This window comes from Sporothrix schenckii (assembly GCF_000961545.1).
Source record: "Sporothrix schenckii 1099-18 chromosome Unknown Cont38, whole genome shotgun sequence".
In the NCBI taxonomy this organism is placed as follows: Eukaryota; Fungi; Ascomycota; class Sordariomycetes; order Ophiostomatales; family Ophiostomataceae; genus Sporothrix; species Sporothrix schenckii.
This window is the reverse complement of record NW_015971139.1, coordinates 1482310-1508342: the sequence shown is the minus strand read 5'-3', so window position 1 is coordinate 1508342 and position 26033 is coordinate 1482310. Positions and strand designations below refer to the sequence as shown.

Sequence of the window (26033 nt, the reverse complement as noted above, 5' to 3'; positions counted from 1 at the left end):
CGAGTGGTTTAGATAGATCGAAGGCGGTGCCAACGAGTCCAAAAAAGGAAAAGAAGACAACAAAAAAGGACAGAGCGTAAACAACAGAAAATGTGAACAAGTGACAAAGCTAAGGCTTGGCCATGTAAGCGTTGCAAAAGAAAACAGAGTCGTAGCGTAGCGTGAAGCAGGAATTGGAAGAATCGGTTTGAGGCCAACTCAAATGGGTCAAGGAACGAGAGAGCGAGCAAAGATGAGAGACGCAAGAAAAGCAGCAGACGAAACAGGAACTCTAACAGAATCGTAACCAAATCAGGAGCGCCAGAGCGCCTCTACCAACCAAAAGGGAATCAAACGCCTTCCATGAGCGGAGGAAAAGAATGCGATATATCGAGATCAGTCTTTTATGTTTCGTTGCGGATGAAGTTCGAGTTGAGGGCGAGAGGAACCAGGGCCGTACGGTCATCTCCGGCCATATAGGTGGTGAGGGGCGGCACTGCCAGACTTTGGTGGGGGACCATTCCGGTTGGGAGGTGTGGCGTCGCGCTCACGCTCGCGTTCACGTTCGCTGGGCCGTTCGGGGCGATCGCGGTGATCTGAGCGCTCGCTCGCGGCGCGTTGTTCCCGGCTATGGCGAGGAACAGCTTGTTGTTGTCCACTATTGGTGATTGGAAATTGAGCCTGACTGTTCGATGCAACGGATCCAGAGCGAGCAGGGGAAGGGGGATGGGGAGGCCGGGGAGGGAGGGTAGAGAGGGCGGGTTCTTCATACTGTTGGGCGTGGGGCGGCTGCGGTGACACATCATGAGCAGGGCTGTATCCAGTGTTTGCGTTGGGAGCTGAAGCTGTGCGTAAGTATATAGACTGGAACCTTTTGCCTATCAAAGCAATACCACAGAAACACCTGGTTCGATCGAAAAGAATCACCTACCTCGTCCGTAGCCACCGTCGATAGGCTGGGCATACGCAGCGGCGTGACTTGCTGGTGGCGGCGGTGCCGAGTATCCGCCGTAGCCACCAGCAGTGCCGGGTGCGCCGCTGCCGTACGAGCCGCGGCTGCTGTTGCCTTGGTTTCCGAACCCGCCAGGGCCACTGGGCGGGGAGTTGCGTCGTGCGGGGGCCAAGGGGGCATCCGTCATGTGCATGTCCATAGAGTAGGCATCCCGGTTGGACACTACGGCGTAGTGTGCGCCACTTGCGTAGCCGTCCTGGCCGTGTGGTTGCGGGTGGCCGGCGCCACCGATAGGTCCGCCGTAGGTGCCGCCAATACCGCCAAGGCCGCCAACCTGAGGAGGTGGGCCACCGTATCTCGGATCCTGGGGTGATTGTTGCTGCGAAGAGTACTGTGCCTGGGGTGGCAGTCCGCCCTGCGCGTATGGAGCGTTGTTATAACCGCCGTGTCCTCCAGGTGGGCCATAGGAGCCCGGGCCTGGTCCTCCTGGTCCAGAGGCGCTGTATCCTGGTGCCTCGCTGCCTGGGTAGCGAGGGCCGTTGTCGTAGTTGCCGGCCGAGTTGCCGCCATAGGAAGACTGCAAACCGCCGTACGGGGCGCCTCCGCCGTTACCACCTCCGACAGGAATATTGACGTTGCCGCCGCGCTGCGGGCCGTCTCTAATCTGTGAGTCCTGGTATTTGACTGAAGGGGAGTTAGGGTCATGTACGCGATCGTGGAGCCGGTCTCGATGAGAGTAAGCTAGTGTACCTGCGCCAGACTGACTCTTCCGCCTCTCTGCGTCCCAGCGCGCAGAGTCGGTCTTGAGATCGGCGATCATAGCCTGGCGACGGAGGGGTTTGGTTAGACGATTGGGTGAAATGAGGGATCCGGAGTGTAAGCGCCGTTGGCAGGATGCACATAGAGAGGGACGGAGACGTACGGATGTCAAGTTACGATATGCGGTGATGAAGTAGCCCTGGATGACACGGCCACTATCCTATCGATAGGGAAGATATGGTCAGCATACTTGGATCCCATCACAGACACAGCATTTCCTATGATGTTCAACTGCGAGTTCAGCCGTGAACGCCATGCACACGCCGACTCACATTTGTGTGTGTGCCTGGGCGGACCAGGGCATCGTTCCCCAAGTAGCGACAGATGTCGGCCGTGATGACTTCACGGTCAATGCCGTCGCGGGGAACAAAATACTCGTTTTGCCGTGGTGGCGCATTGTTGCTCGGTGGGTAGCTTGCGCCGGCGCCTCGTCCGCGGTTTGCCATTTTTATTGTTGGGAGAAGATCACGAATCCAGAAAAGGCGAGACAGAACCCAAAAGCGAGGATCGCAAGAGGCGGTCCAAGACGGGAAAACGAAAAGCGAGAAGAAAAGTAACAATACGAATCGCCCAGATACAAGATAAAACAAAAGTAACGACGAACGACAAAAGGTGGAATACGATCTCGATAAAAGAAGCAAAACGGCTGCAAGACTTTAAATCGGAGGGGGGCAGAAAGCGAATTCGACGGAAAAGAAGGAAAGAAAAGGGAAGTGGAATAGCGGTAATGGGCAGGCCCGAACTGAAATGGAAAGACGACCAGGCAAGGCAACACGATTGGCGGGGGTGCGCGGGCGCAGGGGAAAATTTGGTAAGGAAACAAGGCGGCAAGAGGGTGGCCGGGGATTGGGCCTGAGCGGGCGATGCTGGTAAAATGAGGTGGCACCAGTGGGTCTCGTCTGGGCTCCTCGCAGGACGGTGCAAATAACAGCACGGCTGGGCAGTGTGTCGTTGCTTCTTGCTCGGTTCCCAGATAGAGTTTTGGTCGTTTCCGTGGTATATCGCAGGCAGCAAGGCGCAGTGAATGTGAATCAATCGAACGACGTCGTTACAGTTTCTGACCGAATGGTAAGGAGATTGGATGTGCAAGGTATGATGTTCTCGTTTCGTTCGGTGGACGCCACATCAACTAATTTTGTGCCAATTGCAATTGGCAGCCCGTGATCTGGGAATATTGGGCAGTGATGCAGGCCCGTTCAAGTCAGGCCTTGACTTGCTTTTTGGCGACCTCTCCGTGGCGAAACAAGTCTTGTTTTGGCCGCCTTCGGGGGTTGTCACTGCACAATCTCTCCAATAGAAATCGCTGGAAGCGCTGGACGCGCTGAAAGCAGAGCCTGCAGGTCGGGCCGCTTCAATGAGAGGTGATCCGTTTTCAAGATGTTGGGCGGGAAGGCTTGGACGATTTGATAGGATCGGGCACGCAGCAAGGGAATTCGCACGAAAAAGGGTGACCCAACGACCAGCAAAACAAGCCCCTGGCAGCCAATGACGGTTGCAGGCCACGAAAACGCCAGTTTCGGAGGGCGTCGCGTGGGTGTTGCGTGGGAGGCTCTGGTTGGTTGCGAGAACAGACAAAAGTGGACTGTAAAGTAATACGGGGACCTGCGAGAGGCCTGGCCAGTGGATTTCAGATAGAGTTGCGCTGGTGGGACGGTTCAGGAGGAAGACATAAAGCTGGACGGTTGGACTGAAGCTGACTCGAGCTGCGACAGAAAAGCCAATATGTGGTGATGGTAGAGCAAAAAGCAAAAAGGGACGGAAGTCAAAAAGGGGGATTGTTTACAACGTGGAAGGAGAAGGTGCAGAGCTCCTTTCTGGGTCGAAAGGAGCGATCGGTCGCAAGATGGGACGTCGCTTCCCAACATGGGAGGACAAAGACACCGACGACGAAAAGAGGCAAAGAGGGAAAGCGCAACGGCAGGTCTGCCTGCCCCTCACAAAATGGTGCTGCGACAGAGCCTGGTGGGGAAGGCAGCCTGGCCTCACAGGTTTGCGTGGGCCTGTTGCGTCTGTAAAACGGCAACCGAAAAGGCTGACCGAGCTAAAGTGGAAGGTAGCGATCCTTTGGCAGTCGTGGCTATTGCAGTCGTACCATTGGCCAGAGCAGCAGGGATGCTGTGGCGGTGACACTGGCGACGAATTACAAAGAAAGTACGTAGTAAAGCAGCATTTGAAAACAAGACAACATACATTGTAAAGTACACTGCCACCGATGCAGAGATGCACAAGCTGACCGACAGATCAAAGACCACAACTCCAAGACACGCTGCCCCAAAAGGCTGGCTGCAGGTTGCACTGGGGCACACAAAAGAGGCGAAAAAGGGCAGATGTTGCTCGTTTTTTCTTGTTTCTTTGTCACCGCTGACATCCTGCGGTGCCTATCAGACACCCCTGCTTTCCTATGGGCTGCCCAAGCTCTGCGTGCAATCCAACAACTCAGAGCAGTGAAACAGACAAGGAAAAGAGGCACCGAAGAGGCGAGTAACGGGACAATGGGAGACAGCAAACAGTCTAAATAGCTTCTTGTGCATCCGATTTCAGCACAAAACAACGCATCTGACTCGAGTGCGGCAGCGTCTGTTTTATATGGTAGGTTCTCGGTCTGGCCGCCCTGCTTTCAAAATCCGCCACAGTGATGTGTCTCCGTCCTGTTCGTCCATTGTAAATTACCTACCAGTCGTTTTGGCGCAGGCGGCTCTTTCCACTTGCCGCTTCCTAGCTGCCTTCCTGACAGCCGGTATCCACCAGAACGTGTGGCAAAAGGGAGCCCTACACGCCCAGACACCCTATTGTTTTTGCTGTCGTCTTGGGCATGGGAACTATCTTACGAATGCATTCGTACGTCGGTCCAGTTTCTACTGTCGGTGGAGCGTGCATGATGGGACCTCGAAACGGGTCCCAATAGGCCAAGACCAAAAAAATCACATACTCCGTAGTCTTGGAATCCGAAGAAAGCGTGTCAGGTGTCCATCTGCACATCTCTCGAAACAATGGGCAGCCCGACGGGTCTCGGTTTCTGTCGTGTCTGTCTGGTAGCATTCAAATTCGTTGGGTTGGGCCGCAAAGGTTGGGCCGCAAAGAAGAGTGCAGTCTAGCAATGTAATAATATGCAGCCATGAACTGGCTGTCTACAGTATATTCACAGTTTATATACTGTATTTACACAGTCAGATTCAAACCCCTTCTTCGTAGTTTTGCTCCTTTTTGTTTTTTTTTTATTCGTTGCTCTTTCCATTGATGTACAATACGAGCCTCCGGGCCGAGAGTTTTCGAGGTCCGTTGGCCCTCGCGCAAATCGAGGATCCCGACCGAACCATATTTGTCGAGGTCGGTATGCCTATATGCAATGTCTCCTCTTTGTTGACTCGGCATGCCGACAGTACTTATCTACAACTTTCGTTTGCCTTGACATCGGCATGCCGGTCTCCTGCTTCTCATGGTCTCACGGATATCAGCTTTTGGACTGGGACGGCAAACAGAGATGGTTTGCCTTTCGTCCAAGTCGACGGGCCGAGTTATCTTGCTTGGCATGCCGAGAGTTCGATTCGTATTGAAGTCGGCAAGCCGATAGTCTAGACCAATCTGGCAGTCGGCTTGCCGAGATACCCTTTTCTGAAAGGTTTGGCTTGCTTTGAAGGCTACAAGCCGATTTCTTGACGATTCTAGAAGTCGGCTTGCCGGGTTATGTTGCTTCTTTGGGGCCAGCAAGCCGATTTTCATGACTCTTTTGGAAGTCGGCTTGCCGAGATATGTCTACATGTCGATGTCGGCTTGCCGAATGGTTCGACTTTTGTTGAGGTCGGTCGGCAAGAAGATTGTCCTGACTGTTCTGGACGTCAACTTGCCACTATAGCCCTTCCTCGTTGATATCGGCATGCCGACCATTGGTCGTCTTCTTCATCTCAGCTTGCCGAGAAATTCGGTTGTTTTCCCTCAACGTCGGCATGCCGATGCTCTCCAATTTGTCGTCAAGGTCGGCACTCCAGTGTCGTCTCTGTAGGTCGGCATGCCGACAAAATTTGAGATGTCGAAATCCGCAAAGTTGGACTCGACTCAAAAAGGTAGATAAAGGCGAAGAAAAAGTCAACTCCAAAAAGGGCCGGCCCGAGAGCTGGCACCAAATAGAGATACCAGGTGCCGACCAGTGCGTACATGTCCAGAGTACGTCGTAGAGATGGCACCAATTGGTCACGACAAAGGCGGCGGTATGCATAGCTCACTACATGCCTGCCTGATATGCAGTACTCTTCATATTTTGCACACCGCTCAATCGTTTTGTTTTCTTGCTGTGCATTTCCCTTGTGCTTGTGTTGTGCCTGTCGACATGGATTTTGCGCGGCAATTCTTCCGTTATCGTTTCCGTTTCCACTTTTATGTTTATTTGTCTGTTTTTCTCGTCTCCGTCGTCTCTTTCCTTATCCAGTCTCGAGGTCTTTGGCAAAGTGCCAGTCTTGGTGCACCTGCAGGTCGTCTGGATGGTCCAATGCAGCTCCACAGCGATGGCAGGTCAGTGATCTTGGGCTCGCATCCGACGCTGACGCTCCGTTTTTGTCGCCGCCGTTGTTGCCATTGTTGCCGCCATCGCTGCCGCCACTGTCCTTTTTGGTCGGCGATCTCACTTGGTTTTGAAAAAAAGACGAGATGGAGTGGGCCGGAGTCGTCGGCGTCCCGCGTTTGGCAGGCCCCCGCCGACGAGTGGCGGTTGTTGGTGCTGTTGTCGTTGCTCCCGTCGCTTGTGTCGTTGTCGTCGTCGCCGTCTCTCGTGCGTGTAGCGCGCGGGCGACGTGCCAGTCATCATGCTCCTGCAGCAGGACGGCCGACGGAAACGACGTGCTGCACTGGCCGCATGCAAATGGGCCGCTGCTCGTGTCGTGTCCGTTTCCATGACCAGTTCTCGGCGCACCGTCGGTTTTGGGCTGGAAGAAAGTGGATACACTCGATGGTCCTGCGTCTGCGGCCGCGTTACTTCGTCGGGCGCTGCTGGACGACGTGGCTCGCGGTCGTTCGTCAATGTTGCTCGTACGCTCTGCTCTCCCTTGCTTTCCATGCTTGCCTTGTTTGCCGTGTTTGTCAGTCGCTGTGTACTGCCTCGCGTCCCCTGCTTTTGACAGCAGAGGTAGGGCTGCTGTCTCTGCTGCGCCGTGGTCCGTCCGCCGCCGCTTGACCAGCGGCTCATCAAGGGCGTCAAGCGCATCAACGGCGTCGAGGTCACGAAGATTGCCATCTAGATCGTCTTTGTCTTGGTCGTCTTTGTCTTGATTGTCTTGATTGTCTTCTCCACCCGCACAATCATCATTATGGCTCGACATTGTCCCGGGTGTTGCCGATGTAGGGTGGGCGTTTGTGGCCGTTTTCTGGAAAAACGACTCGATGCTCTTGTTGTTCTTGACTGGCTCATCAAAGCCGTCCATGCTAATGGCAAGATGGGCACACGGCCACAGCTCGCCGGCGCGCTGCGCCTGCTCGAGCAGCTGCGTGCTGAGCTTGAGCATTTTCTCTTCGTCGAGGGGCGCGCCGTCCCGCGGGATCCGGGTCTGCCGCGAGCGCCAGTGGTGGCCGTTTCTGGCGTCCCCGTAGTGCAGACGAATGGTCTGCGGAAGGCGTAGCCGCTGGACGTGCTGTTGGTGGGCAGTCGTATGGGTTGCGGGTGGAGGAGGAGGGCGAGGGTTGTCGCCGTGCCCACTTGGCTCGTCCTGTCCATCGCCGCCGCCAGCCCCCTGTGCGCTGACCGTCACGGCGGCCAGCAGCGCCAAGGACAGTTTCTCGTCCAACAGGCGGCACTTGAGCTCGGCGGCGAAGACGCGCAGCCAGCGCAGGGCCTGGTCCATGGTCTGGAGCGGGGGCTGCAACGACTTGGCCGAAATAATCGACTTAATGTCGGTGCGCGCGGAGACCTCGCTCGTGTCGATGCCGTGGACCATGCTGTGGATGTGAAACCCGGCCTCCTGGTCGTTGAGCTTGGCCTGCATCTGCGCGACGGAGAGCGTGCGCAGCTCGGCAATCGACTCGGTGTCAAAGGCAGCGACGACACGGGCGCCCATTTTGCCGCCGAGGCCGCGCAGCTTGGTGACGGACGGGAGCCCGTCCAGAAAGGCCGCGACGGCGCGGGGTCGCAGGACGGTCTGCTTGTCGGGCTTGTGCTGGCTGGAGCCGAGTTTGCTGAGCATCTTGTTGGAGGCGATGCCGGCGGAGCAGCGGAACTGCAGCTTGTCGTAGAGGTTCCGGCGCACGGCGCGGACAATGCGGGCGCCCTCGAGCATGACCACATCGTCCCAGTCGACGACCCCATCGCTGTTGGTGGTGCTGTCGCCGGCCTCGTCCGCCTCGTTGTCAACCTGGCCGTTTTTGTCCTTTCTGTCCTTTTTGTCCTTGTCGTCAATGACGTCGCTGCCCGTGGCCGCCCAGTCCAGATCGGCTTCGGTCACGGGCGGCAGAGGAAGCAGTGCGCCTGGCTGGTTATGGTGGTGTTCACGGTAGTCGGCGAGCACGTCCAGATAGAGCCGGTGCACGAGCAGCTCGTGCACATAGGACGACAGATCGACAAAGACCTCGTCGATGCCAGCTTTTTCGAGCTTGCAGCCCTGGGCACCGACACCGGGCAGGCTCTCCTTGATGGTGGCCAGGATCTCGCGCGAGCGGATACGGTAGGGCTCGAGCGAAACCTTGTGGTGGGCCATGTCTTTGTAGGCGTCGTCGTGGTACGCCCACTCGGTCAAGCCTTCTTTCCAGGTGGGCACATGCTGCAGGACGAGGTCCGGACAGAGGCGCTTGGCCTCGGCGGCGCTGATCATGCGGCTGATGCCAAAGGTGCGGGCCGGGTAGTTGACGGCGATGATGCTGCGCCATTGCTGGACGACGAGCGGCGTGTCGTCGGCGGTGCCGAGGCGGCGCATCTCGCACTGCGCGTAGTAGGCATCGAGGTCGATGTGGGCGACGACGCGGAGGGGGCAGGCCGGTGCGGCCGCGGCGAGGTCGGCGAGCTGGCGGTAGGTGAAGCGAGAGGTCTGCTTCATGGGAGCTGTCCCTGCGGCAGCGTTGTTTCCGTTGTGGGAGGCCAAAGCGATGTCGTCACCATCGTGGACGTCAAGGCGAGAGGAGTCCACCGTCGCGTCGTCTGGACGAGGCGAGGCTGGCGTCTGCGCCAGCGACGGTCCGGGCGGAGACATGGGGAGTCGAGGGGGAGAGGAAATACATAGGTGATGCTGGTGCAGATGGGGTCAATGGTCAAAGAGCAGAAAATTGTCTCAATGCATATGTCGAAAAGACGTGCTTTGAGGGCGCTCTCTGGTGACGGAAGGCGCGTTACTGAGACCCTCCCCGCGTTTTTTAGGCAGGCTTTCAGTGGGGTTATACCGCGCCGTCCCGTGACACCTTTAAATGAAGACCTCCACTGGCATACGGATGAAGACATTGCGACGCTTTCTCGTGGCATCTGCGACGTATTGTCGAATTGGATAAAGAAAGGTATGTGGTATCTCATCGAATTTTATGCGACTTTCAAATCGTATTAGATTTTTTTTTTTTTTTTGTTATTTTTATTTTTTATTTGTTTTTAAAAAAAACAATATATGTACTATCACTCAAAAAACACCAATTTCTTTTCAATTGTCAGTTGTAATGGTTAGGAAATCGCATTGACAATCTTTTATCATTACAGCCAGATAGAATGTCATCAAATTGGATATATATCTACATTGTTTCTCTCTATGCTACATAACCATATACCGTTACAAGTGGCCCAATATCCAATTCTTGCCGCATTCCATTGCTGATCACATTGTTTTAAGAACTCTCAAGTCGCACTGAAGCCTTAGAAAGCCATAGCCCCGACACACGTAACATATATTGCTTACGCCCCCCAGGAGCGGGGGTCGACACCCAACAGCAAATCACTAATGCCCTCCCAGTGCATCTCGTGCCACAAGCCGGTTTCGGCCGCGGCATCGGCGGCCGTCTGGAAGGGTCCGTAGTCGTCCGTGGCGGCGCCGTCCAGCAGGGCTGTGGTGGCAGCCGTGGCAGCCGTGGCAGCCGCTGTGCTCCCGTCCGCGTGCGAGAAGTACGTGGCGGTGCTGTCGGCGGCGGCGGGCAGGTCCAGGGGCATACCCATGGTGTCGAGCGTGTTGATGGTGTTGACCGTGTCCAAGGTGTCGACGGCGTCCATGGGGTCCATGGGGTCCATGGGGCCCATAGCATGGTGGTGCGACGAAGTGGCAATCATCATCAACTGGCGACTGGCGTAGTCGGCGTCGCCCGCCAAGGACAGTGGTTGGGACAGGAGGGCGGCCTGGGGGTAGCGCATGTTGTGGTTGTGGTTGTGGTTGGGGTTGTGGTTGTTGCTGCTGCTGCTGCTGTTGTTGTTGTTGCTGTTGATACGGCCACTGCGGCGGTTGTGGGAGCTGCTGTGGCGGTCGGTGTGCTGTGACCGCGTCGTTTGCCGCGGTCGATGCCGCGCGCTGCGTCGATTGTTTGCGCTGTAGTCGCTTTCGTGTTTTTCATAGACGGGCCGCGGGACTTCTTCGACGTCATTGTCCGAGGTGTTGCCGCCGCCGCCGCTGTTGCTGTCAGGCGAGGGCGTCATAAGAGGAGGGTTCGGCAGGGCATCGCCCGTGGCAGACACGTCGGGGTGTCCCTGTTGCGTTGGAACACGGCCATCCCCGTTGGCGGAGCCCCTCTGTCTGGCAAAGTGGCTGGCCATGGCGTCGAGCTCGCCCACGACGGTCAGCCAGCGGCGCATGGTGCCGGGGACGACGGGGTTAGCGAGGTGCTTGGCGGCGAGAGTCTTGCAGCGGCCGAGCAGTTGGCGGAGGTCCGATGCTGTTGGTGGCGGTGCAGTCGAGGTAGTCGTCGATGCCGTCTCTTTTGTTTGACGCGCCGTCGGCTGGCTGCCGTCTGCCTCCTCACAAACAAACGCCAACACGACGATCAACACCGACGAGTACAAATAGTACACATCCATCCAGGTCAAGGCGTTGAAACAACCCACGGCATCCAGTTGCAGCAGCAAATCGCACGACAGGCGACCTGCCTGTACACAGACATCGGCCATGATACGGACGGGCTCGGCCAGCGGCACACGCTTGGATACAGCGGCAAAGCGCGCCAGCAGGGCATGCCGCGACACGAGGGCGGAGACGTGGTTGTACTGGACGTGCAGAAGCAAGAGTGGCCGCTGGAAGGAGGGGGGCATGGCACCGATGAGGTCGGCTGAGAGGTGGCGCGGCAAGGTGGCTTGCCAGCGGTCGAGGTCGCGCAGGAGGCCGGCCGCGGGCGACAAGATGCCGAGTTGGACGCGAGGGTGGCGGTTCTTCTTGTCCCTCCCACAATCGGCAGCCTCCGGCGGCAGGCTGCGGCAAGCCGCGCCCAGCAAGGTGACGAGGCGGTTGGACCACACGACATACTCGGGCGGGTTGTGGGCGCCCATGCCGAGGATGGTCTCGCGGGGCGCGCCAGCCAGCAAGTGCTTTGTGCAATCAATGGCGCTGGGCCGGTCGTGGGACGAGACCTGCAGCTGCTCGAACGCGTAGAGCGTCCACCAGACGCGCTTGCGCAGCTCGCGGGCGACGGGGGTGGTTGTGGACGTGGCAGTTGCAGTGGCAGTGGGCGATGCCGCTGCTGCCGATGCATGCTCGGCCGGCTCGACGACGTCGTCGCGGTGCAGGCCAATGGCAAACGCAATACGCACAGCGGCGCCCGTCAGCGTCCAGCAGACGTCACGGGAGTTGTTGTTGTGGAGGTGGAGGGCGGTGAGCATGAGGGCCTGGACAGAGGCCATGCTGGAGGTGAACAAGACTTTGGGCAGGAGGGCTTGGGCCTGGTGCCACCAGCGGGTCTCCTGGAGGTAGTGTAGCTCGACGGTCGGGGATGGGGGTGCAGATGCCAGTTCCGGCATGGTCTCTGGCATGGATGTGGCGACGGACGTGGGCGCCACCAGCCGCCAGGCAAGCATCAGCACGCACAACAGCGTACAGACCCAGGCCTGGTCGGTCTCGTGCGGATGGCGGGACCAGGCGCCCAGCTGCTCCAGAAAGGTGGCCTCGTGCAGGACGGGGAAATCGCTGTTGACGCGATCAAAAAAGGTGCGCACAAGCAGCTGCGTGACGGACCAGCGTTCAGCGGGCGGGCGGCCGGGCAGCAGGTCGGCGAGAGATTGTGGGACGCACACCGTGAGGGCATCGACACCAGGGTAGCTGCGGTGGCCCAAACTGGCGCGCCGGCTGTCGTCGGCCGGGTTGGGCCCAAAGAGAAGCATGCGGCCAGGTGTGCCGGCGCTGCTCGAGGGCGAGCTGGCGCTGCTCTGATGGTCGTCGCGGCCGATCCAGGTTTCGAGAGCGTCGCGGAGACGCACCTGGAAGAAAAAGGAGCTCGCCTGGCCGATGTACTGGCCCTGGCCCTGCAGGTCGAGCACGAGCATCTCGTTGTCCCGTTTGGCCTTGACGAGGATGGAGGAGGCAGCAGATGTACAAGAGGGGTCGGCTACGCCGTCGTTGTCGGTGTCGTCGTCGGCGGGCGCCTGTCCGCTCTCAGCACGCTGCGAGTGTGCGTTTATATTTGTGTTTGTGTTTGCGTGTGGACTGGTTAACGCCATCCCGGGCAAGAGAGGTACACCCAGACTGCGCGTCAGCTCCCTCAGGCCGTCCGTGCTGGTGAGATTGGCGTCGGGCACAAAATGCTTGACGAGCCCCTCGAGCAGCATCAGCCGTTCGGTGTGGGCCTCGACGCTGCCGTACAGACGCTGCTTGCGCGGCTTGGTGACGAGACACTTGTAGCCATACTTGGTGCAGTGGGCACACTTGTCCTTCCCTGGCAGCATGCCGCATTTCTGTTTGCGCGACTTGCAGCGGTCACAGCTCTTTTCGGTGCGCTGCCGCAGCTCCTGTGGCACACGCCTGCTTTTTGGGGCCATGGAGGGGAGCGACGGGGGGACAAGGCTCCTGTCGAAGGCAATGTTGGGAGAGGAGAAGAAGTGATGTTGTGATGCTGTGCTGCTGTGATGTCGTGATGTCGGCGTCATCCACAATTCACACGTCACAGGTCCGTCCAAACGGGGTGGATACAAAGACTGCCGTCAGAGGGTCTCAGGGAATCCCCCGGAATGACAAGCAGAGCGTGAGAGCAGCAGGTAGCAGACAAGGGAGAGCAGACAAGAAGGGTTCCTCAAACGACGGATCGTTTGTGAGTTTTCAGTCCCCAATATTTCGACCACTCGGACTTGACATTGTTCCCTATCTTTGGTCTGGGCCGGGAGGGCATCTCGTGGCCACCACTGTGGCTGGAGGGTCCGTGGAGATGGAGTGACGACGCATTGTCATGGTTGGTGGTTGTCGAGAGACAAAGGAGCAACGTTGACATGGTAGTTGCAGAGCATGCTCGAAAGACATGACTGGAACGAGAAAATCTGGGGGCGGCAAGCATGCAACCCGCGATCCATCCCAGAGAGGGCAAGAGCGAGTCTGGTAAGTAGAGTGGGGATAACGCTGGAAGGCCCACGCGACCAGCGGTTGGTCGAGCCTGTGACTGATAAGGCTAAGGACGGGCTAACAGGCGAAGTAGGAGGAGAGGAGGCTAGCTTGCCTGCCAGGTTCCAGGGCCTTGTAGCTGTCTGACGGCACAACGAGCTTGCCAAAGGGCTGTCTGGTAGGTGTACTGTGTAAATTACTGCTCAACCCGAAGTTACAGTGGGAAGGCTGTTAGTAGCAGGCAAGTCCATCGCAGCAAAGTCGACGCAGCCTCGGGGCAGGAGCAAGGAGGAAGAACACAAAATAAGAGGAGAGAGAGAGAGAGAACATGAAGATAATCAACTGGAACGACATGTAAATGGTCTCCATTAAATTCAATGTCCACAGTCACAGTCCGAGGACTTCGTTTGATTTTAGTCTCCGTTGCGTCGACGTCGATGTCCACGGCTTTATCTCTGTCTGCAGACGTCCTCTTTTATCTTTCTTTCTTTCTTTTTTTTTTTTTTTTTTTAATTTTCTTTCTTCTTTTTTTCATTTTTCTTCCTCTTTTAGGTCCGTTCTTCCTATTCCACCGTCCCTTTTATCGCGTTCCCCTTTTCAGAGGCTTGTCAAGACATGCCAAAGTCGCCGGAAGCTTATCAGTGGAGGTTATGGTCGTCCACGCTACGTGGTAGTCGTCCCTGGATGATACTCCTCACTCCTCATTGCGGCTTGAATGCAGGCCGCCACCATTGCGTCGTTCCAGTTTCCATCTCCCCTCTCCAGTGCCAAGACGAGGGATAGCTCTACAACCACACGGGCCAAGCTGGATTGGATTTGTGGGGGGGGGGGGCTCGAATGCGTTTGACTGCCATTGAGTCGTGTTGTCGAGTTGAATCGAGTCGAGTCGTGTTAGTGGGTGTCTTGCATTCTCTTCTTGCACCCATGCATACCCCATAGTCTGTGCTTGTCTTCCTCCCTCGACAATATTATGCAACTTCGGAACTGTAACCAAGCTGCGGTATGAGCGCTGCCCGGTCCGCTATCAGAGCTGGGGAGTGTACAATACATGCATGGCATGCCACGTACGGAGATACAGGATCTCTAACACTGACCTCGTGATATCTGTCGGCTGTCATACTGTCGATGCGGCTGCGACCGCGGAATGGCGAGGATATAACATGGACATGCACTCCTGCCGTCTATCTTCATTGGGATGTGCGCCTATGGTTCTGACGACTCTTTCTTTTGGCTGTTGTCGCTCCTCTTTCTTCTACCATTTTATCTTTTTTTGCTGTCTTGTGTTTATCCCCCCTTTGTTTACTCTACCTCAACCGCCATGGACACCAAACACGGCGTCACTGTCGACGCGGCGGGCCACCACCCGTCGTCGTCGGACAAGACAGACGGCCCGCCGCTCAAGTGCAACAAGCATGGCATCGTGCTCGTGCCCCAGCCGAGTGACGACCCCGAGGATCCTTTGGTAAGCACGCAATACAATCGACCATGGCGAGGAACCAGAACAACATGCTGACGCCCCACGATGCAGAACTGGAGCTTTGCCAAAAAGCACGCCGCCATGTTCGTCCTGGCCCTCGAGTCGCTGCTCGTCAAGTTCTCGGCCACATTGATTGTCAGTTGTCGGGCCCCCCATCGTCCAGCTTCCCATATGCACAACTCCCTTTCTCACTCTGCTGCATTTGGTGTAGGCCCCCGGCGCCCATTCGCTGGCCGCCCAGTTCCATACCGCCGCCTCCAAGGCCACCTACATCGGCTCGGCCCCGTCCATCCTCTACGCCATCGCCCCCTTCTTCTGGATCCCCCTGAGCCACCGCGTCGGCCGCCGTCCTGTGCTGCTCGCGAGCCAAGTCATTGCCCTCGTCGCCGCCATTGGCGTCGCCCGCAGCGAGTCGTACGCCCAGGCCCTGGGGTGCCGCATGGTCATGGGCTTCGGCGGCAGCGCCGGCCTGTGCATCGGCCCCGCCGCCATCTCGGACATGTTCTTTTTGCACGAAAAGGGCTCGCGCATGGGCGTCAATTCCATCCTGCTGGTCGTGGCGCCGTACGTCGGCGGCGTGGCCGGCGGCGCCATCCAGCAGAACCCCGCGCTGGGCTGGCGCTGGTCCATGTACGTGTCGGCCATTACCTATGCCGTGCAGCTGACGGCCCAGTTTTGTCTGGTGCCCGAGACGATTTACGAGCGCGGCGGCCACCGTCGCCAACCCCAGAGCGTGGCGCGCCGTTTCGGGTTCCGCACGCCGACCAACCCGACGGCCGAGTCGTGGCTGCAGACGTTCCGCCGCCCCTATGCCATGTTCGTCTACCCGGCCGTCGTGGTCCCGTCGTTCTGGGTGTCGACGGCCGTCATGACCGAGGTCGCCAACACGGCCGGCTTCACCCTCAACTTCGGCGTCACCAGCCGCTTCCACTTCACCACCGCCCAGGTCGGCTACTGCTTCCTCTCCGGCCTCATCGGCGCCTTTTCCGGCGAACTGCTCGCCGGCCCCCTGTGCGACCTGCTGGTCAAGCGCGCGCTCAAAAAGGAACACGGCTGGCGGCCCGAGACGCTGTTGGTCCTCAACGTCACCGGCCTCGTCGCCATCGTCGGCGGCCTCCTGGTGTACGGCATCCAGCTGCAGGGCAGCGCCCCCGGCGACTGGGCGTCGCCCCTGGCCGGCATGATCCTCTTCGTCTTTGGCCAGGAAATCATCGTCACCGTCGTCATGACGTACATGACCGACTGCTACCCGGACCAGGCCGCCGAGGTCGCCATTGTCTTCCAGTTCTTTTTCAATCTCATGTGTTTCCACCCGCCCTTTTACACGCCCGGCTGGATCGCCTCGGCCGGCGCCCGCACGCCCTACATCGTCTACGCCGTCATCCCGCTGGCGCTGTTTCCGCTGCTCATGGGGCCCTTTATCTGGAAGGGGGAGCAGATCCGCAGCAAAGGGCCTCTCTTCCGGCTGTCCAAGTAGGTAGGAGTTGATGGCGATGCGGTGGATGTATCGGTTCTATTGCCTCTATTATGGAACTTTGAATGTACTCATCCTATTTACTACACTTGAGCTTCTCAATCTGATTTATTCTTTGTTCTTCATTGTACATGTTTCACTTCATCTTGTTCAGATCCAGATCCAGGCCTTTTTGTGGCCGCCTGTGACTTTCCTCCGCCGCTGCTACCACTTTCGTTCTCCGTCTCCTCATGGCCTTTTGTAATGACGCCGAGGGCTATGTCGTGACTTGTCTTCGCACCGTAATTCTCCGCACATCCTCATTTCTCTCCCTCCCGCTCACACTCACTCACACGTCTCAGCGCTTCACCGGCGTCAGCTTGGTCCACAGCGGCGGCTTGTTCCACGTGTTGAAGGCCTTGACGTGCTTGAGGTCGCCCGCAATGTCCCAGATGTCGACGGCCTCGTTCTTGTCCGCGCGCTCGAGGTCAAAGTGCCACAGCAGGTTGGCCAGGATCAGGCGCAGCTCCAGGAACGTCAGGTGCCGGCCGATGCAGCCGCGCGGGCCCAGCGAGAAGGGCTGGCTGGCGTCCTTGTTCTCGTTGGCAAACGCCGGGTCGAACCAGCGCTCGGGGATGAACTCGTCGGGGCGCTGGAAATTGCGCGGCGAGTGCGTGGCCGCCCACGAGTACACCGACACCGTCGTCCCGCCCGGCAGCATCTCGCCGGCCACGGTGTCGCCGCCCTCGGGCACGGTGCGGGTCAGGCCCGTGGGGATGGGCGGGAAGATGCGCAGGGCCTCGTCGATGCAGGCGTTCATGTACGCGCACTCCTGCAGGTCGGTAAAGTTCATCTTCTCGGCCGTCGGGAAGCGCGTACGGATCTCCTCCGTCAGGCGCTTGTACGCGTGCGGCGTGCGCATCAGCCACATGGTCAGGCCTGCCAGCAGCGACGCCGTCGTCTCGGAGCCGGCGACGATAAACAGGGCGCTGTTGAGGATTATCTCGTCCTGGCGGACGCCGCCCTTCTCGTTGGCACGCAAAATGTAGTACAGGAAGTCGTGGTGCTCGCGGCGGAGGCCCTCCTCGATGCGCTTGAGGCACTTCTCCTTGCTGAGCTCCAGGTGCTCGAAGCGCTTGCGGCGCAGGTCGCTGGGAATCAGGCGCACGAGGAACGTCTGCAGGAGGCTGCCGGTGGTGGCCATGCGGCGGGTCGCCTGCTCAAACGCGCCGGCCTTGATCGTCTGCGTGATGAGCGAGACCCAGGCGTGGAAGACGCCGTCGCGCAGGCAGCCAAAGGGCTCGCCAAAGGCCATGTCGCCGATGATGTCAAAGGTGGTGAAGTTGAACCAGTCGCACATGTTGATGCGCTCGCCCGACTTGCTGAACGGCGTGAGCTTTTCGATGAACAGGTCCACGTAGCCGCGGATGATGCTCTCCTGCTCGAGCAGCGCCTTTTGGCTGAAGGCGTGCGCGAGGGTGCGGCGCTGGCGGCTGTGGTTGGCGTCGTCGGCCATTGTGAGCGTAGTTGAGCCGGGGATGTCCTGGACGGAGCCGACATGGATGGCTATGTTGTTAGCGGGAACAAAATTAAAAGGGACAGGGACACAGACGACGTACGATCCTTGTGGAACTGTGGGTGGCCTTGGCGATGGCCGTAGATGTCGCGCCAGGCCTCGGGGTCGATAAAAGACAGCTCGTTGGGCATCAGACGCAGGATCGGGCCATACTTGAGGTGCAGCTGGTGCACGTCAAAAGGCCACCGGCCGCGGAAGAGACCATAGATGGAGTAGATCTGGGCGGGTCAGTCGAAGCTCTCCTGATGTTTCCAGGTATTAAATCAAATGGGAGACGACGCACAGGGGAAATCTTGGCCAGAAAGGGGCCGGGGAAACGCGACAGCGGGTGGAAAAAGAGGTTATAAATGATTGTCCACAGCGTGTAGAGCGAGATAACGGCCACCAGACCCAGGCTGACCACGCCCAGGTACTGCGGGATGAGCTCGAAAGGAATGGCACCCATGATGGGCTGTCGTTTGTGCGGATTCTGCTATGTCTGGTGGTCCTGTGTATGACTGTGTGCTGTAAATATACGCCGAAGTTTGGTATCGTGATATTGGTGTTTCAACTTGTCGTGATAGTAAGTGCCCTCAACACTGGTCGAAGATGAGGGAAATGGAAGAGAAATAAAAAAGAAAAGAAAGCAAACAACTGTAAAGGACCTAAGACAAACGAGATAGAAACAGACAGATGACAGGCAGCCCCGTCTTTTATTCTTTTGATGTTCCCCTCTTCGGAGCCCTGCGCACAATCGTGGTTTTATGTCCTTCTTACACGCCGACCTATGGTGGCCGTCTCCTTCTTCGGCCTGTAGCTTCGCCTTCCTGGCTGGCAAACATTCGGCCTAGCTGCCCATCTTTAGCCCATATCTGACCATCTCGTTCCTTGGAGATACCTCACAGACAGTACTGGGCGTGCCGGAGCTACTCAGTATAAGGTTACCTGTCGTAACTCGTCGTTGCTTGTCCCTCTTTCGACGTCCCTTTCTCTCTCCACAGATGCACTCGACAAAACTCCACTTACTCGTCTGCACACCCTCCAAAAGATATCGGGACAGCACGCTAGGTCGCGGACTAGCGGCCGGCGAGCGTCACAAAAGCGCCAAAAAGGAACAAGAAGAACATGGCTTTCAAGCTGGCCCAGAAAAAAAGTGTCACAGCACCCCAAAATTGTCAGAAAATGGAGGCTGGACCGCATAGCGTCGTTTCTCTATCGCCCCCGTCCTGCTCCATCCTGCTCCATCGCTGCACGATTTGAGGTCCGGGGCACCACTGGCGTCCACCACTTGGCCAACGCTGCGGGGCCGGTGCTGAGGAAACCGTTAACCTCATTGGTAGATGGGAAATCGTTACCCTCGTCCCGCATGCACTAAATGTCATGTAAGTGCGTCCGCTTCTTCGTACAACCTGCCAAACACAACGAACAACCCAAGGAGCGGTATTATTGAAAATCCCTGTGACCCTTTTTGGGTGTCAGGGTGTGAGACAAGGATAATTTCAGCGCCGTGTTCCTTTTTTGTCGTTTTACTGTGTGCATTCAGCGTGGCCCTCGGTCGATGTCTTGCATCTCACTTGTTGCTTGAAGACGGCTACCTTGGTCGTAAATTAACATCGCAATCCCCATCTCATTGGCAACCTGGACGGCCGGAGACGGTCTTGGACCGCTTTGGAGATCCGCGAGAATCTATCTGCGAGGCTGTTGTCAGCTCCATATTTTTTTGTCCCCGAGACCTTTTTTTGCTATCTCAGACACAAGTTCCTGCAGGGGTGTGCGTACATTCCACACATCTTGCTTTTGTATCAGGTCTCGATGTCTAGTATTTCATCTCAATGACATACCTTCGGGACATCTGTTGCCTCTCTTTTGTCTTCTTGCTTGTGTCCGCTGCAGAGATGCAGAACAGCATCGCGAAATGCTCTTCCGCTACTGATTCATTGTTCCGGCTTGACATGGGCCGAGATGCGTATCTGTATGCTTCTTCCTTCGACCAGTACATAGCTGATCAGGTCCTTGTTTGTTCTTGTTCGTACCTTTGTTTTTCTACTGCTGTTGTCAGGGTGTCTTCTGCAAAATTCGACCTCTGTCAACTTTCCTTCTATCCCTCATTCGCTTTGTGTATTACACAAAGCAGTCAGCTTGATATCGTTTGCACTATATGGTAAGTGATTATGCGTGAGGTTGCACGCAGTTGGAGGATAGGCTAGCAGTTTACCTGGGCGAACGGTGCCAGGAAAAAGATTGGTGACGAAGAGGAAGCTACGTCGTCTACCGCCGACAAGGCTGCGCAAGCTGTTACTCTTTGAATCAGCCAGCCAGTACGTGGACATGGGTATCTGTGTTGTTCAAGTCTTCAGATGTGTCAAAGCATTCATAATCGCTTCAACTGGATAGTGAGCTGTTAAAAATGTGATGCTTTTGTGCGAAAAAAGCAAGTGAGATCAGAGAAAGACTCACTACCTATGAATTGCCCCAACTTGCGTGTTTGTTAGTCCGGTTTTTGTTTTCCGTGCTCTGCTCTAAAGTTCCTTGAATTGGAGATTGCCGTCCGATTGACGGTGGTTACGACTGTATTACGTTGAACATACCGGGGGGAAGAACAGGCTCCGCTCAGTAAACGGGCAATTACGCGCTGAACGGCGGACCGGGAAGGGGATGGGAACGACGGCACGTCCGTTACAACGAACGCGCTCTTCAAGGTGCGGTCGATGGTGTATGCTCCTTCTGTCTGAGATGCATGCCAAGGACTTATCACAGCGCGCCAGCCATTAAGAGCAATGTTCTAAATCGAACCATGCCTGCGTCCATCATGGCCACCAACGATGGATAGTCCGATTTCTTCTTTTATTCTGGCTTGATTCGCTTTGTTGTGTATGTTTGGTAGTCGTTCGCTGTGAGCGGAGAATCTCTCGTCTGGCTCGTAGGGTTTCTCCGACCTGGCCAAGGATACTCCGGAATACTGGAGAAAAGACACACAACAAGCACCCGTAACGGTGCAGCTACGTCCCTTTACCCACTCCAAGCACTGCATTAGTGTCGTCATTGGGGGTGTGCTGACACTTTTTTAGTGAGGAGACACCAGAGGTTGGAGGATTGTCACCTAGGAGGCAGACCAGGTAAGATACAATCGAGACATAGTTACCAATTTGGGAAATGCTGAAAAGAGGGCTCCGTTAACACTTTCCGTGCGTTATCTGAGACGGCAGTGTTCCGACCTTGCGAGCGGCCGTCCGAGACTCCGGTCGTGGCAGTTGATAGAGATGTGGCTGAGAAGATGTGGCGGTGCTTGTAAAATGGTCTTGTCGCGTTTTTGATTTTCCACCAGCTTTTTCAACCTCTTCGATTGTTTTATTTTACTTTACTTTTCGAAACGTCGTCATTATTTGTCGGTAGATGCATGTGTAGAGCGTGGAAAAGTGAGGTTTGATCGTCGCATCAGAATTTGCCATGAAAGTTGTCCGCGTTCGAAATATGAAATCCTCTTGGGTCCAAGACATGAAACCGTTCGTGGCAAAATTGGTAATAACGGAAACATGTTCTTCGTGGATAGAAATATAGAGGAGTAATGAGTACAACATACCTCGCTCGCTCCTTGCGATAACAGCCATCTCTCTGTATGAACAAACGCTCGGGTGTGGGCTCGTGCGCGGGAGAGGCGCGAGACAGAATGTCGAACATGCCCAGCCCCTCCGGCTGATCGTGACATGAGACGAACATCAAAACTGGGGTCAAGTGGCAATAATCTGGAGGACACAATTAACCTTTGACGATTTGTTCCCATCTGCCCTCGACGACTCTCTGCGTTGTTCATCCCCTCCCGACACCGAAACATGAAAGCTGGTGATGCGGCTGTCTACCTTGCCATTTTACCTCGGTGTCGATCACCCGGATAAACCAAAGGTTGTGTAGGAGATGTCGAGACAGTAGGAGCCCGTCGCCAGTGTCCATGTCGAAGTCGGGACGTGGGTTTTGTAGTTGACAATTCAAAGGCCCCCTGGGCGGGAGGTTGAATGGTAAAATGGAAATTCTCCGACGAAGATGATATTCTCAGGACGATGCTGGGTACGGGGTGCTTCGAAAATGCAAATCTTGGGACGCAGCATATTCAAGCGATGTTCTGCTGTGGCCTGAATTTCTTTTGTTCGCCGCAAGTCCGCCATTATCAGTCCCTTTCTTTTCACCTCAAGTCGACGTCGTTTTGCTGTGTATCGCTTCACACGAGAAATAATAAGCCATGCTTCAACAGTTGCGGTCCTGACGAGAAACAGCAAACACGTACCATTATGAAGTCGATATCAAGGTCTCTGGCAACTTATCGCCTTCTCTCCCTCCTCGTCCTGTCAGGCCTGGTGCCTGGCATCACTGCACAGTGTTTCAACCTCGATGGCTCACCAGTGACCGATCCGGGCGTCGTTCCGTGCCTTCAGAGCGGCGCGAACAGCAACAGCGCGAGCATGTGCTGCAATCTCGGTCGTCAACCAAGTCGAGTCAAAGAACGACAAGCCACCAATGGTGACGACAGCGCACTCACCGAAAATGCGTCCGGCCAACAGCAGCTTGAGTTCACCGGGCCCGACATCTGCCTCGCCAACGGTCTCTGCCAACTGCAACTCGCCGACGCGCAGACGGGCCGCGCGGCTACGCCTGCACTGTTCAGCCGGGATTCGTGCACGCAACCAGACTGGTCTGGAGGGTGTCTCCGCAATGTTTGCTCCTCGGTCACGGGCGACAACGCGGCCTTGACCCCGTGCGGGGGCTCCAACCAGACGACGCAGTGGTGCTGTGGATCGGCTGGCTCGTCCACGACGGCCAACTGCTGTGCCAACTGGCCGAATCACCCCAATGCGGTTCAGGTGCCCGCATTGTTTGGGGCGTCTTCTTCCTCCTCACCGTCTTCAGGCGGCTCGGCCGAGCTTCCACGTGTTGGCCAATCCGGACCCTTTACCTCGGTGTCCGTTTCCGTCGGCTTTGGCGGTGTTGTGACCCTCGTGACAGTGACCGTTAATGGCGCAAGCCAGGTGCCCACGGGGTCGACGTTTGCACCTTCCGCCACGAATGTCGGGTCCGTCAGCTCGCGGCCAGCAACAAACACGCCGGCGTCGACCCAGGCCACCGTATCGAGCAATCCGAGTTTGATTGGGACGGCTCTTGGTGCTGAAGCGTCAAGAACCGGCAGCAGCGATACGAGCGACAACGGCGAGGCTGCGCTTGTGACCGACGCCTCGGGGCTCAGCACGCAGGAAGTAGCGGGCATCGTGGCTGGACTCGTGGTCCTCGTTGTCATTCTCGTCAGCATCGGATGTTTCATGGCCGAAAATATGTACAAAAAGCGACAGCAGCGGTACCGAGCGCGCCAGCTGGACGCGGCGATGAAGCAATCTGCCTTTCCGCTAGCGAAGTCGAGGCCTTTGATGTAAAGGGGAGCATGCGCCGGATGGGACATACAGGAAAAGAAGAGCCAAAGAAAAGGAAAAAATATACGGAGAGGGAAAATAGGCAAAGGAGACGAGATGCAGGCGTTGCGGTTTGTTTACATTATGGCGTGGCGTGGTAGTTACTGCGAAATCAGGAAATCAGGAAGGAACGACTAGTCAATACCACGATAGGGAAGGAGCGACGATACCGCTTGGGGTTTTCGCAGCAAGTGCAACCATTGTGCTGCAAAGTTTTATTTGTTTTCAGATTATGTTATTATAATATTTTATACTGCAGAACTCGCTTTTTGTGTTTTATTCAGTATTGCTCGTATATCTTTTGTTTATTGACTAAGCTCACTGTTGAAAGCAACGAGGTATCGAGGCAGCAAATGGACGAGAAAACGCAAAATAAAACCCAACTTCGTAAGATGACAAACCGCTTTAGCAACGACACTTTCATGGCCAGGGCGCGCGCACGGTGCTAGAGCGGGAAGATCTCGATACCCCAAGTGGACGCGACGATGAAGATGTAAATGCACAAACGATATTGGCCTCTTGGGCGTTGGGGTATGGTACTACGAGAGGTATTCGAAGCCAAATAAAACAAATATTTGTAAACGAGTTGATTCGAGGCTCTTTGCTCTCGTAAAACAGAGAAGGCTCGACGATTGTTGAGGTCCATACTCATTTAATGGAAAACGACAGTAGTAGCCAGATACATCGTAGACTTTAGAACATATTCATTTACATGTAACAATGTTGACCTTTTGAATATTTGATGAATAGGGGTGGTAAACAGACGGTGTCGAGCCTGCATGACTCTTACCGTAAGGATACGGACGCATAGAGTGGAGGCAATAGAGAGACTACAAGCACTTTCAAAAGCCCATTCTAATGATCTGCGACTTGTTATGTTTTGGGTACGATATAAATGTATTACTGACTCTATTACAGAATACAAGTCAAGCATAGAACAATGTCGTTGAGAGAGCCGCTCGGAACATGACGTCATATCACGAGTTTTGCGTGGCTGCCCTGTAACCAGCCTTACCGTGCCACTCCACAGCGCGCTATGCCCTGTATTTCTACCTAGCACTAATCGCACAGCTACCATCTTTTGGTAGCGTTAGGGGTGCCCATAGAAGACAGGCGCCACTATTGTCAGCCTAACTCACGTCACCAGAGCATCAATCACGAGAACATCTATCACGAGAGAAACGAGCGAGGAAACTGACTCGAACTTAGCAAAATTTTTGACGAGAGCAAACAAAGTGTATCTGTCGATAAAACTGTATTTCTAGTTCTATATGCAAGTCGGCGGCACGCGCTCTGCAGCCTGGCCGTGACACATGCAGAATGTAACCCAAGCAAAAGAAGCAAAATGTAAAAAGCAAAAAGCAAAAAGGCGGTCAGCGCCTACGTTTCGTATCCATGCGTATTCTCCCTGGCTTCCCGTGCCCAAAGCGAAAAGAACGGTCAAACAATGCAAAACTCTGTTTTTTGTGTGTTTCTGTAATGTCTCGGGTCGCTGGTTGCGCAGCCACGAGTGGCGGTGTGATGTGTTTCCGCGAGTTGTAGGGTATCGAGAATGTCGTGTTCCGTTGTGTCGTGATAATGATAAATGAAAAAGATGTCCCAAACGCCGTATACGCGGTTCTCATTATTCCATGTGCATGCGTTGGATGGTCAACGCTCGCGGTGATGTTCGCAAGGATGCTCGCAAGGATGCTCGCAAGAATGCCCGCGAGATGTCGTTGGCGATGTAAGCAGTATTAGTCCATCGCTAATGAACGACTCTCGCGTCGACGCTTCGCGTCTCTCGCTCGACTCGTCCTTTAGTCAAAGCCCATCGCGTACGACATCTTCTCTTCTCGCCGGCGCTTTGTTGCGCGGTCGTTTGCCCCGTCCAGGTGTGCCTTGACGGTCAAGCACGCCGCGCACTTTTGTGCCTTGTTGTCCTTGCCGACGCGGCCGAGATCCATGGCGCCGCAGTACTTGTGGGGGACCATGTCGGTCCAGTTGGGAGGTGTCTGGGGGTTGGTGCCGCCGCTCTGGCGGGCCTTGAAGCTGCGGGCCATTGCTAGGTGGTGAGGTCGAGTGGTGGTGACGGTTGTAAGAAGGTGTCTGTCGCGACTCGATCGAGCCAGGTGGTTGAGATCGTAGAAGTTGTTTGTAGGCAAGTGTAGTAGATGCAAGTTGAGGTCTTGTGGGATGTATGGAGAAGATGAAAAGAGTTGAGAGTGGATGATGTATTTATAGGGTGCTAGGTTTTTGTAATCGTGCTTTCTTGTTTTCGTTCGCGTCAGAAAAGAAAGCGAAAGAATGAAAATCTCGGTTTTGGATTTTTTTTTAGGCTCGGACGCCAGGAAACAGGGCGGTGCAGCGACTCCCACATTCCTATTTACTCCTCCCTGCCTAGTCTGACCGTCTGACAAATATGGGGCTTGGATGCGGGACAGCGTGGCAGGGCCATGGGGAGTCACGAAAGGCTACAATCTGGGGTACATTTGGTGGGCTTTGTTCTTTTGGCGCTTTGTTTTCTTTGCTTTTGACTAGCGCATGGGGTTACCGAGACCTAACGGGCAGGCTGTGACTGTCCAATGGCAGTGACGCATCCGGCATCGGGGTACTCCGATTCGCTGAAATTTGTTCGCATTGGGAGAAAGACGAAGAGAGGGAGAGGGCGATGGCCTCGGCCACATTGGTCAGAACGAAAGCGCCTCGAGTGCCTTCGAGAAACGCCTTTGGTCCTCGGCGCCTCATTGGGCCTTGCGTGTGGCTGAGGCGACGAAAACGAAGGAAACTGGAATAAGGCGGAGATCCTCGCCTACGAAAAGGACTCGGCTGGTTATGTGATTACCAGCGGTTGTGCTCAGAGCCTGAGGACGATGGATTTCGAGATCGATGATGCCAAAGTGACCCCTG

The 26033-nt window shown here is 55.9% G+C and overlaps 7 protein-coding genes across 7 annotated transcripts; 2 read left to right on the top strand and 5 right to left on the bottom strand.

Annotated features, from left to right (window-relative positions):
- Nucleotides 1-383: 383 nt before the first annotated feature.
- SPSK_06128 (transcription factor) lies at nt 384-2196 on the bottom strand (the record flags this gene model as incomplete). The annotated part of the gene is made up of 4 exons (XM_016732835.1): nt 384-793; nt 911-1754; nt 1854-1910; nt 2023-2196. The coding sequence occupies 4 exons, from the start codon at nt 2194-2196 to the stop codon at nt 384-386; spliced, it is 1485 nt and encodes a 494-aa protein (XP_016592215.1).
- A 3969-nt stretch (nt 2197-6165) lies between these two features.
- SPSK_05931 (DNA polymerase eta subunit) lies at nt 6166-8916 on the bottom strand (the record flags this gene model as incomplete). Its single annotated transcript, XM_016732639.1, has 1 exon — nt 6166-8916. The coding sequence occupies one exon, from the start codon at nt 8914-8916 to the stop codon at nt 6166-6168; it is 2751 nt and encodes a 916-aa protein (XP_016592214.1).
- Nucleotides 8917-9599: 683 nt separating this feature from the next.
- Nucleotides 9600-12653, bottom strand: SPSK_05900 (uncharacterized protein; the record flags this gene model as incomplete). Its single annotated transcript, XM_016732609.1, has 1 exon — nt 9600-12653. One exon carries the CDS (start codon nt 12651-12653, stop codon nt 9600-9602), a length of 3054 nt encoding a protein of 1017 aa, XP_016592213.1.
- Nucleotides 12654-14524: 1871 nt separating this feature from the next.
- SPSK_06199 (uncharacterized protein) lies at nt 14525-16160 on the top strand (the record flags this gene model as incomplete). Its single annotated transcript, XM_016732906.1, has 3 exons — nt 14525-14668; nt 14735-14818; nt 14895-16160. 3 exons carry the CDS (start codon nt 14525-14527, stop codon nt 16158-16160), a joined length of 1494 nt encoding a protein of 497 aa, XP_016592212.1.
- Nucleotides 16161-16494: 334 nt separating this feature from the next.
- On the bottom strand, nt 16495-18157 carry SPSK_06187 (benzoate 4-monooxygenase cytochrome P450; the record flags this gene model as incomplete). The annotated part of the gene is made up of 3 exons (XM_016732894.1): nt 16495-17702; nt 17756-17930; nt 17996-18157. 3 exons carry the CDS (start codon nt 18155-18157, stop codon nt 16495-16497), a joined length of 1545 nt encoding a protein of 514 aa, XP_016592211.1.
- Nucleotides 18158-21974: 3817 nt separating this feature from the next.
- On the top strand, nt 21975-23108 carry SPSK_06406 (uncharacterized protein; the record flags this gene model as incomplete). Its single annotated transcript, XM_016733112.1, has 1 exon — nt 21975-23108. The coding sequence occupies one exon, from the start codon at nt 21975-21977 to the stop codon at nt 23106-23108; it is 1134 nt and encodes a 377-aa protein (XP_016592210.1).
- A 1835-nt stretch (nt 23109-24943) lies between these two features.
- On the bottom strand, nt 24944-25186 carry SPSK_06805 (uncharacterized protein; the record flags this gene model as incomplete). The annotated part of the gene is made up of 1 exon (XM_016733498.1): nt 24944-25186. The coding sequence occupies one exon, from the start codon at nt 25184-25186 to the stop codon at nt 24944-24946; it is 243 nt and encodes an 80-aa protein (XP_016592209.1).
- Nucleotides 25187-26033: the final 847 nt, after the last annotated feature.